Source organism: Rhinopithecus bieti, unplaced genomic scaffold (genome assembly GCF_001698545.2).
Source record: "Rhinopithecus bieti isolate Rb0 unplaced genomic scaffold, ASM169854v2 scaffold_70550, whole genome shotgun sequence".
NCBI classification, from domain to species: domain Eukaryota; kingdom Metazoa; phylum Chordata; class Mammalia; order Primates; family Cercopithecidae; genus Rhinopithecus; species Rhinopithecus bieti.
The window spans coordinates 130,033-140,556 of record NW_016826791.1 but is presented as its reverse complement, the minus strand read 5'-3'; the positions used below and the strand labels follow the sequence as shown (position 1 = coordinate 140,556).

General features: G+C 54.4%; 1 protein-coding gene across 1 annotated transcript; it reads left to right on the top strand.

Annotated features, from left to right (window-relative positions):
* The first annotated feature begins 1,046 nt into the window (after positions 1-1,046).
* On the top strand, positions 1,047-9,775 carry KDELR1 (KDEL endoplasmic reticulum protein retention receptor 1). The gene is made up of 5 exons (XM_017863657.1): positions 1,047-1,350; positions 2,092-2,192; positions 2,590-2,748; positions 7,583-7,835; positions 9,021-9,775. The coding sequence occupies exons 1-5, from the start codon at positions 1,260-1,262 to the stop codon at positions 9,053-9,055; spliced, it is 639 nt and encodes a 212-aa protein (XP_017719146.1). The 5' UTR covers positions 1,047-1,259; the 3' UTR covers positions 9,056-9,775.
* The last annotated feature ends 749 nt before the right edge of the window (positions 9,776-10,524 follow it).

Genomic DNA, 10,524 nt, shown 5'->3' with positions numbered 1-10,524 from the left:
TTCCTTCATCCTCAAGGTCTGGGAGAGCAGGGTGAGGTGCACGTTCCTGAAAAAGAAGAGAATCAGGGTCTAAATGTGTGGGTCGTAAAGGGAGAAAGAAACCGTAGATCTAGATTCTTACGGTTAGGAAGCTTGAGCCATAAGATGGTGGGGGTGGGACCCTAAGTTCCAAGTAACAGCATCCTAGGAGGGAAAAGGGCTGCGGCCCTGGACTGCTGGGTCTCAGGGAGGAGGGACAGGGGCCTGGACTCTTGGGTCTGAGGGAGGAGGGGCTGGGTGTCTGGACTCCTGGGTCAGAGGGAGGAGGGCTGGGGCCCTGGACTCCTGGGTCAGAGGGAGGAGGGCTGGGGCCCTGGACTCCTGGGTCTGAGGGAGGAGGGCTGGGTGTCTGGACTCCTGGGTCTGAGGGAGGAGGGGCTGGGGGGACTGGACTCCTGGGTCTGAGGGAGGAGGCCTGGGGGCCTGGGGACCTGGACTCCTGGGTCTGAGGGAGGAGGGCTGGGTGTCTGGATTTCTGGGTCTGAGTGAGGAGGACCTGGGGGTCTTGGACTCCTGGGTCTGAGGGAGAACAGGCTGGGGCCTGGACTCCTGGGTCTGAGGGAGGAGGGGCTGGGGGCCTGGACTCCTAGGTCTGAGGGAGGAGGGGCCTGGGGGCCTTGAGTCCTAGGTCTAGGGGAGGAAGTGGGTGGGGTATCTTTCTTGTGTTCTGGGGGATTGGAGCTAGAGTGCCTGAAAGGGGCAGAAGCTAGCAGCTGAGCCTCTGGGTTCTTGCAGGCTTTTTAAAGCTCAGAGGGCAGCCTCTACATCCCTGCAAGGGCTGAGGGTGGTGTACTGGACTGCGTCCCTTCCAGAGACACAGACTGCCTGTGCAAGCCGGTGCCGGATTTGGCACTTTCCGAACCCTGCGACCCTCCCAAGTTCCTAAGGGGCAGGCAGCTTTGGGGGTGCATTTAGCGCCGCCACGGCAAAGCAGGAGGTGGGCGATAGAGGGCGCCGGGGATCCGGGCCCCGCCCTCGGAGGCGGAGCCTCCCGGCCCGGACTCCTCCCCCCCCCGCTCTCCTCCCTCTTCCCGGCTCCTGCTCCGCCGCCAGCTCCGGCCTTTGCTCCCCCTCCCAGAGTCCCCTCCCCGGAGCGGAGCGCACCTAGGGTCCCTCTCCCTTCCCCCCAGCCCAGCCTCCCGTTCAGACCAGCAGCCTCGGGGGGCAGCCCCCCGCCAGCCTGCCTCCCTCCCACTCAGCCCTGCCAGGGCCCCCCAGCCATGAATCTCTTCCGATTCCTGGGAGACCTCTCCCACCTCCTCGCCATCATCTTGCTACTGCTCAAAATCTGGAAGTCCCGCTCGTGTGCCGGTGAGAGGCCCACCAGGGCTGGCGAAGGAGAGAGATTGAGGGCGGGGGTTGGGGCGTCCCAGGACTCAGGAAGGGTTTGGGGGCACTAGGGGCACAGGTTCCACCCCCACTGCTTGCTGGGGATCTCTCTTCTAGGTTCTGGGTCTCCAGGGGATCAGCTCCTTTCCCCAGACTGGCGGGGGTGCATACAGTTTGATGTGAATGGCTTTAGGCCCCCAATTCAGCCACCCCCAGCCCCAGTCTGGGCAGCCCGAGGGTTCACGGACCGGGAACAGGGAACCATGGCAGGCGGGGAGGTGGCTGTGAGTTGGTGACGTGGACCGTGGCGGCCAGGAAGGGAACGGGAGGAAGGTGACCAGATCGGGGGCCTGAGGTCAGGGGAGGTCCTCCCTAGGCCCCACCTCAGGTCCGGACTGCAGGAGGACCCTGAGGGGGGTCAGGGGTGGCCATGAGGCCTAGTCTGGGACGGAGCCTCGGGCTGGAGTAGCTTCAGGGGCCTGGGCTGCCCCCTGGCTGTGGGCCGTGGGAAAGGGCCCTGATGAGGCGGGGCGGGCTGGGGAGGCCTCCGGGGACAGCTGCACTCCAGAGCTGCCTCCAGGCTGGTCCCGGGCGCCGTGCCTTAGTTTATTGCCCATGCAGCCCATCCCCAGCCTCCTCTCTCTCTTGCTCGCTCTCTCTCTCCCTCTCTCTCTCTCCCTCTCTCTCTTTCCCTCTCTCTCTCTGTCTCTCTCTGGACCACAGGAATTTCAGGGAAGAGCCAGGTCCTGTTTGCTGTGGTGTTCACTGCCCGATATCTGGACCTCTTCACCAACTACATCTCACTCTACAACACGTGTATGAAGGTAGAGGCTCCACCCCACCCCTCTGGCCCCCACTGAAGCAGAGGAGCCGGGTGTGGGTCCCAGACTCCTAGGTCTGAGGGAGGAGGGGCGGGGGGGGGGGTGGCCTGGACTCTTGGGTCTGAGGGAGGAAGGGCCTGGGGCCTGGACTCCTGGGTCTGAGGGAGGAGGGGCCGGGGGTCTGGACTCCTGGGTCTGAGGGAGGAGGGGCCGGGGGTCTGGACTCCTGGGTCTGAGGGAAGAGGGGTTGGGAATCTGGACTCCTGGGTCTGAGGGAGGAGGGGCTGGGGGCCTGCACTCCTGGGTCTGAGGGAGGGGTCTCGACTCCTGGGTCTGAGCCTGCTGGGGCACAGACCCTGGCCTGTGAGTTGAGGCCCCTTCTCATCATCCTCCTCCTCAGGTGGTCTACATAGCCTGCTCCTTCACCACGGTCTGGTTGATTTATAGCAAGTTCAAAGCCACTTACGATGGGAACCATGACACATTCAGAGTGGAGTTCCTGGTCGTTCCCACAGCTATTCTGGCATTCCTGGTCAATCATGACTTCACCCCTCTGGAGGTAGGCGCCTTGCTGTGACTCTTTATTTGGGTGGATGGTTGTGGCAGAGTAGCAGTGACAGGAGACCCTCTCACAGGCTTCCTTCTGCAGGGTATGCCCAAACTGCCTTATTTTAGGACGCATAAGTTCAGTGCATGGGCTCTGGGGTCAGAGGAGATTCACACAACAGCAGCAAAACTCAACTATGTGTCAGTCGCTACCCTAAGCATTTCACCTACTTACCTTTCTCAGCAGCCCCATTTTACAGATGAGGAAACTGAGGCTTAGGGATTCTTTTTTTTTTGGAGACAGAGTCTCACTCTGTTGCCCAGGCTGAAGTACAGTGGCACGATCTCGGCTCACTGCAACCCCCCGCCTCCCAGGTTCAAGCAATTATCCTGCCTCAGCCTCCCGAGTAGTTGGGAAGACAGGTGCACATCACCATGCTCTGCTAAATTTTGTATTTTTAGTCGAGACAGGGTTTCGCATGTTGACCAGGCTGGTCTCGAACTCCTGGGCTCAAATAATCTGCCCGTCTTGGCCTCCCAAAGTGCTGGGATTACAGGTGTGAGCCACCACGCCTGGCCCAGCCTTCCTGAATTTGAATTCCAAATCTGCTAGTTTGTTCTTTCCCTCCTTCCTTCCTTCCTTCCTTCCTTCCTTCCTTTTCTTTCTTTCCTTCCTTCCTTCCTTTTCTTTTCTTTTCTTCTTTTTTTTTTTTCTGAAACAGAGTCTTGCTCGGTTGCCCAGACTGGAGATAGTGGCATGATTCTGGGTCACTGCAACCTCCATCTTCCAGGTTCAAGTGATTGTCCTGCCTCAGCCTCCCGAGTAGCTGAGATTGCAGATTTGCCCACCACCACACCAGGATAATTTTTGTATTTTTAGTAGACAGGGTTTCAACATACTGGCCAGGCTGGTCTCGAACTCCTGACCTCAGGCATGAGCCACCACGCCTGGCCCCAAATCTGCTAGTTTCTATTAGCATGATCCTGGGCATGTGACTTGACCTCTCTGTACCTCGGTTTCCACATTTGTAAAGTTGTGATCAGGTCATTGTGAGAATTTACTGAGATTTTGCAGCATTACCTGGTGTCAAAACACATAAAGACTCTAGAATCAGAGTGTAAAGATTTGGATCCTGCCTCTACCACGTAGCAGCTATGGGATTCTGGGCAAATCACATAAATACCCTGTGCCTCAGTTTCCTCATCTGTAAAATGGAGATAATCAGTTCCTGTGTCATATGGTTCAAATGAGAGGTTGGTATGAATAAAGCACAGTGTCTGGGATGAGGTAGGAAGTGCCGTGTCAGTGTGCAGTGACTGAAGTGTTTAGTCCCATCTCTCATACTTTTAAATGTTTGCTGTTACGATTTTTTATTCCATGGTATTTTTGCTGGAACCTGTACGAACTCCTGAGAGGAATTTTGGGAGAACCAATGCTAAGTTTGCGATCTCTTGCCTCCTGGGACCTGGCAGGAATAATAAATTCAGGGCAACCTTTTCTTACCTATGCCCACTCCTGCCTTATAGGAAGATAGGCCTGGGTGGCCAGATGTGCTGATCTTTTCAACAGAAGCCATAATTCAGGAGTTTTCAGGCAAGATGTCGCATTTTAAAATTTTAACCACAGATTCAAACTTTCTTTCTTTCTTTCTTTCTTTTTTTTTTTGAGACGGAGTCTTCGCTCTGTTGCCCAGGCTGGAGTACAGTGGCGTGATCTTGGCTCACTGCAACCCCTGCCTCCTGGGTCAAGCGTTTCTCCTGGCTTAGCCTCCTGAGTAGCTGGGATTACAAACACTTGCCACCACGCTTGGCTAATTTTTGTGTTTTTAGTAGAGATGGGGTTTCGCCATGTTAATCAGGCTGGTCTCAAACTCCTGGTCTTAAGCAATCCTCCCATCTCGGCTTCCCAAAGTGCTAGGACTACAGGCATGAGCCACTGTGCCTGGCCTTCAAAATATAGCTCTAAAAGCACTGTACAGGCCAGACAAATCCAACAGAGGGTGACTTTGGCCCATGGGTCAGAGATATCAGAGGGAGGCTGCATCATGCTGTGGCGGGAATCCTGGACTTGGCTCCAGGCCCTGGACTTTTCAAATATATTGTTATCACCTTGCTTGGATCCCTTATCCAAGCCCTGGACTTAGCTCATAACTGTCCTGTTGACTAGGGATTACTAGACCCATTTTGAGGATGGGGAGACTGACTGAGGCTGAGGGAGGTAGTGCAGCTTGCTAAAGGTGGAGGAGGCCAGACCAGAACCCAGGCCTCTTTTTTTTTTTGAGCCTTGCTGTGTCGCCCAGACTGGAGTGTGGTGGCATGATCTTAGCTCACTGCAGCCTCCGCTTCCCGGGTTCAAGAGAGTCTCATGCCTCAGCATCCCGAGTAGCTGGGATCACAGGCAGCGGCCACCATGCCCAGGTAAAATTTTTTTGTATTTTTAGGAGAGATGGTTTTGCCATGTTCACCAGGGTGGTCTTGAACTCCTGGCCTCAAGTGATCCGCCTGCCTCAGCCTTCCAAAGTGCTGGGATTACAGGTGTGAGCTGCCATGCCTGGCCTAAGGAAAATATTCTTTAAAAATTCAGACAGGCTGGGCGCGGCGGCTCATGCCTGTAATCCCAACACTTTGGGAGGCTGAGACAGGTGGATCATGGATCATGAGGTCAGGAGTTAAGACCAGCCTGGCCAAGATGCTGAAACCCCATCTCTACTAAAAATACAAAAATTAGCCAGGCGTGGTGGCACGCACCTATAATCCCAGCTACTCGGGAAGCTGAGACAGGAGAATCACTTGAACCTGGCCAGCAGAGGTTGCAGTGAGCTGAGATTGTACCACTGCATTCCAGCCTGGGTGACAGAGCAAGACACCGTCTCAAAAAAATAAAAAATAAAATAAAAAAATAAAAAATTCGACATCATGGAATAGATTAAAATGCAATAAGTCTAGGTGCAGTGGCTCACGCCTATAATCCCAGCACTTTGGGAGGCTAAGATGGGTGGATCACTTGAGGTGAGGAGTTCAAGACCAGCTTGGCCAATGTGGTGAAACCCTGTCGCTACTAAAACAATACAAAAATTAGCCGGGGGTGGTGGTGAGTGCCTGTAATTCCAGGCACTTGGGAGGTTAAGGCAGGAGAATCACTTGAACCCGCGAAGCGGAGGTTTGCAGTGAGCCAAGATTGTGCCACTGCACTCCGGCCTGGGTGACAAGAGCGAAACTTGGCCTCAGGAAAAAAAAAAAAAAATGCAACAGACCTTCTATGTCTGCCTGAGCTATGACTCTATTCCCTAAGGGCAACCCCAGGGGTAAGAGTTGAATGGGCATGAATTTAATGGTTTCGTGTCCCAGCAGCATCAACTAACCTGGCTTGACGAGAGCCTCCCTGGAGGATTCTGGGAGCAGGTCCTGGACTCTACCTGCCTCAGTGGGAATCTGGACATGTTTCTTATCCCTTGGGCCTCAGTTTCCTCATCTGTACAATGGGAATGACAACAGTACCTACCTCATGGGGTTAAGGCTCAGGCCAGTGAATACCCTAAGGAGCAGTGCCTTGGATGTCGTAAATGCTAGAAAAGCAGCAGTTGTTATGAACAGGTCCTGGTGCCCCCCACCTTCCTCCCACAAACCAAGACAGCCGAGGAGCCACACCTGCCACCTGGCTTTGCACTAGGAGGGGAGGTTTCAGTGTGTCTGCAGATCACATATCACCCCAGGTGGCACTTTCAGGGAGCTGGGGACTGAAAGGGGGCTGGCAGATGTCTTCTCCCCTGTCCCATGATGTCCTGTCCTGCTCACGAATGATGGTTGTCACTGCTCCCTAAATGGTGGCCTGTGCTGAGCACATGGGGACCCCTTTATAGATGCTCGCTCCCATTTCCTCACTCATTCAAGAACTGTGCTAGGTGCTAGGGCCGCGGGGTGAACAAGAAGTAGGATCCCAGCCTTCATGGAGCTCAATTGCTGGTGCAGGTGGCCAGGAAGGAGATAAGATGGTGTGACAGTCCTGGGGGAAGGATAGCCAGGGAGGGTCCCTCTCAGGAGGTGACTGATGAGCTGAGGCTGGGAGAATATGGAGTAGGCAGATGTGTGACAGTGTGGGGAAGAGCTTTTCCTGCTGCGGGAACAGCATATGCAACGTGCCGCAAGAAATGGCATGTGGGCCGGGCGCGGTGGCTCACGCCTGTAATCCCAGCACTTTGGGAGGCCGAGGCAGGCAGACCACCTGAGGTCAGGAGTTTGAGACCAGCCTGGCCAACATGGTGAAACCCTGTCTCTACTGAAAATACAAAATTAGCTGGGTGTGGTGGCAGGCGCCTGTAATCCCAGCTACTCAGGAGGCTGAGGCGGGAGAATCGCTTGAACCTGGGAGGCAGAGGTTGCAGTGAGCCAAGATCGCTCCACTGCACTCTAGCCTGGGTGACAGAGTGAGACTCCATCTCAAAAAGAAGAAAAAGGAAGGGAAATTTCCAAGGCAAGATTCCAACCCAGCTTGCCTTTCAGAGAGGCTCGACTGCAAAGTGTTCATGAGGACGGACTGCAAATCCTTGGTTTGAATCATTGCACTGCTGCTTGCAGGCTACATGGTCTTGGGCGAGTATCTTACCTTCTCTGGTGTCAGTTTCCTCATCTGTAGAATAACTGTGCTCATCATAGGATCTCCTCACCGGGCCATGGTGATGATTAAATCAGAGATACCAGTAACTCAGGCAGAACTGTGTGTGGCACGTGGCAGCGCCTGGACTACCTTCTCTCTCCACCTTCGCAGCACCTGTAACTGCCATGTCGTCCTCTGCCTTCTCTCCCGCCCTGTCCCCTCCCACCTCATCCTGTCCGTGGTCTCTCTGCAGATCCTCTGGACCTTCTCCATCTACCTGGAGTCGGTGGCCATCTTGCCGCAGCTATTCATGGTGAGCAAGACTGGCGAGGCGGAGACCATCACCAGCCACTACTTGTTTGCGCTGGGCGTTTACCGCACGCTGTATCTCTTCAACTGGATCTGGCGCTACCATTTCGAGGGCTTCTTCGACCTCATCGCCATCGTGGCAGGCCTGGTCCAGACAGTCCTCTACTGCGATTTCTTCTACCTCTATATCACCAAAGGTAGCCGGGATGTGGGGCGACTGGATGGGAACCTCCTATTTCTGCAGCTCCTGTCCTCCCTGGGGCCTGGGGCCTGGGGTCTGTCTCCTTACCCCAGGAGGGTACCAAAGGAGGGAGCGTTTCTTCACCTGGTTTCTGGGGTTGCAGGCCCACCATCCTCCTAGGAATTCAGACCGTTAGCCTCTGTCCTTAGCCCCCGTGTCACTTGGAGTGCAGGCCAGTCAGGGCAGGGACTCAGCCCACTGAGATTCATTCATTTATTCATTCAACGAACGTATTGAGTACTTTCTGTGTCCCCAGCCGGGTGCTAGGCTCTGGGGATACAGTAGGAGGAGGAAGGACAAAGACCTCTATTTCCCTTTTATTCTGGTGGAGGAGATGGTGAATGAACAAGTACAGAGAGATAATCGACCGGGCATGGTGGTTCACGCCTATAAACTCAGCACTTTGAGAGGCCACAGCGGGCAGACGGCTTGAGCTCACGAGTTTGAGACTAGCCTGGGCAACATGGCAAGTCCCTGTCTCTACAAAAAATTAGAAAAATTAGCTGGGTGTTGTGGCATGCACCTGTGGTTCCAGCTACTCAGGAGGCTGAGGTGGGAGGATCCCCTGAGTCTGGGAAGTTCAAGCCTGCAGTGAGCTGTGATTGCCTGGGCGACAGAGTGAGACCCTGTCTCAGAAAAACAAAACAAAAAAAAACCCTTAAAAAAATACATAGAAAGAGAATTGGCCAGGCACAGTGGCTCATGCCTGTAATCCCAACACTTTGGGAGAGTGCTTAAGCCTAGGAGTTCCAGAGCAACATAGCAAGACCCTGTCACTACAACAAATAAAAAATTAAAAAATTAGCTGGGCATGGTGGTGCATGCCTGTGGTCCCAGCTCCTTGGGAGGCTGAGGTGGGTGAATTGCTTGAGGAGGTCAAGGCTGCAGGGAGCTGTGACTATGCCACTGCATTCCAGCCTGGGCTATAGAGTGGGATGCTGTCTCAAAAAAAGAAAGAGAATTGCCAGTAGTGAGAAGGGGTAGGAAAGAAAGAAACCGGGAATGTATTCGTGAGTCCTGGGGACCTCCCTCCCTGTGGACCTGCCCATCTAGCGTGCCTGCCCTGCTCTGGCTATGGGAGACTGTCCCCTCCCTGCAGGGGCCTCAGCGGTAATGTCCTCCCTGTTTTCTCTCCTCACAGTCCTAAAGGGGAAGAAGTTGAGTTTGCCGGCTTAGCCCCGGTCCTCTCCATCTCTCTCCTCGGCAGCGGCGGGAGGCAGAGGAAGGCGGCAGAAGATGAAGAACTTCCCCATCCAGGGGTGACTTTTTTAAGAACCCACCTCTCGCGCTCCCCATCCCGCCTCCTGCCGGGTTTCAGGGGGACAGTGGAGGATCCAGGTCTTGGGGAGCTCAGGACTTGGGCTGTTTGTAGTTTTTTGCCTTTTAGAGAAGAAAAAAAAAATCTTTCCACTCTTTAGTTTTGATTCTGATGACTCGTTTTCTTCTACTCTGTGGCCCCAATTTTATAAAGTGTTTTGAGTGTCCTGTGGGCTGGGGCAGGGTCCAAGATCTTTTCCCTTCCCCAGGCCCCTCGGCTCCCTCCCAGATCCCACCCCCAGCCCCACTGGTTGCCAAACACTAAATCTGCCGACACCCATCTGCCCCACCTCCTGCCATGGCCATGAACCGCAGCCCCCCCTAAATTTCTAGGTTGGGGATAGGGAGAAAGGGAGGCCCAGGAAGGTCTCCCCTGATTTTTTTTCATAGTAATTTTTTCCCCCAGAGTTTGAGTTTTTTGGTCTTCTCATCGTTTTTTGGCAAATTAGGGGGGCCCGGGGCTCCAGTGCAGGAAGGGGGCTGGCCCGAGGGTCCCATGGCTCTCACACCATGTTTTTGTACAGAACTGATGGTTGGTTCTTTGTTCTCTTGAAATAAACAGAAGAAAATGCAGCCTTTCTGTCACTGCTCCTCGCCGCTCTATCTCTGGCGTGTGTGGGGTCTCGCCCCTGCCCTTCTTTCTGCTTCTGCTTTTGCCTTATTGACCATCTGCAGGCGACGAGGCCTGGGAGGAGCAGGAAGAGGAGAAACTGGGTCTCCCAAGACTCTCAGCTGTGCAGTTCCTTGCGGTGCTGCTGGGAAGAAGTTTTGGAGAGAATCTTGAAGAGTCTTCTTACCTTGGCCCAGAACTTGTCTGATGGTTCTCCAAACCCTCAGGGTTGCAGAAGACCTTCAGGAGCCTTGGCTGGGCGTGGTGGCTCATGTATGTAATCCCAGCACTTTGGGAGGCCGAGGCAGGTGGATCACCTGAGGTCAGGATCACCAGCCTGGCCAACATGGCGAAACCCTGTCTCTACTAAAAATACGAAAAAAATTAGCTGGGCGTGGTGGTGCACACCTGTAGTCCCAGCTACTCAGGAGGCTGAGGCAGGAGAATTGCTTGAACCCAGAAGGCGAAGGTTTCAGTGAGCCGAGATAGCGCCACTGTACTCCAGCCTGGGTGACAGAGTGAGACTCTATCTCAAAAAAAAAAAAAGAGCATGTATGTCAGGGACCACACGTGGGCAGCCCCCGTCCCACCCTAACTTGACATTTTTTGTTGAGGCTTTGTTTTCTTAAAAAAATAAAGAATGGGCCGGGCGCGGTGGCTCAAGCCTGTAATCCCAGCACTTTGGGAGGCCAAGATGGGCGGATCACGAGGTCAGGAG

Bases quoted from the DNA above. Each gene is read 5' to 3' on its own strand.
- KDELR1 (XM_017863657.1), top strand. From the start codon at position 1,260: ATGAATCTCTTCCGATTCCTGGGAGACCTCTCCCACCTCCTCGCCATC. The intron at 2,749-7,582 runs GTAGGCGCCTTG...GTCTCTCTGCAG, and splicing joins ATGACTTCACCCCTCTGGAG to ATCCTCTGGACCTTCTCCAT. The intron at 7,836-9,020 runs GTAGCCGGGATG...CTCTCCTCACAG, and splicing joins CTACCTCTATATCACCAAAG to TCCTAAAGGGGAAGAAGTTG.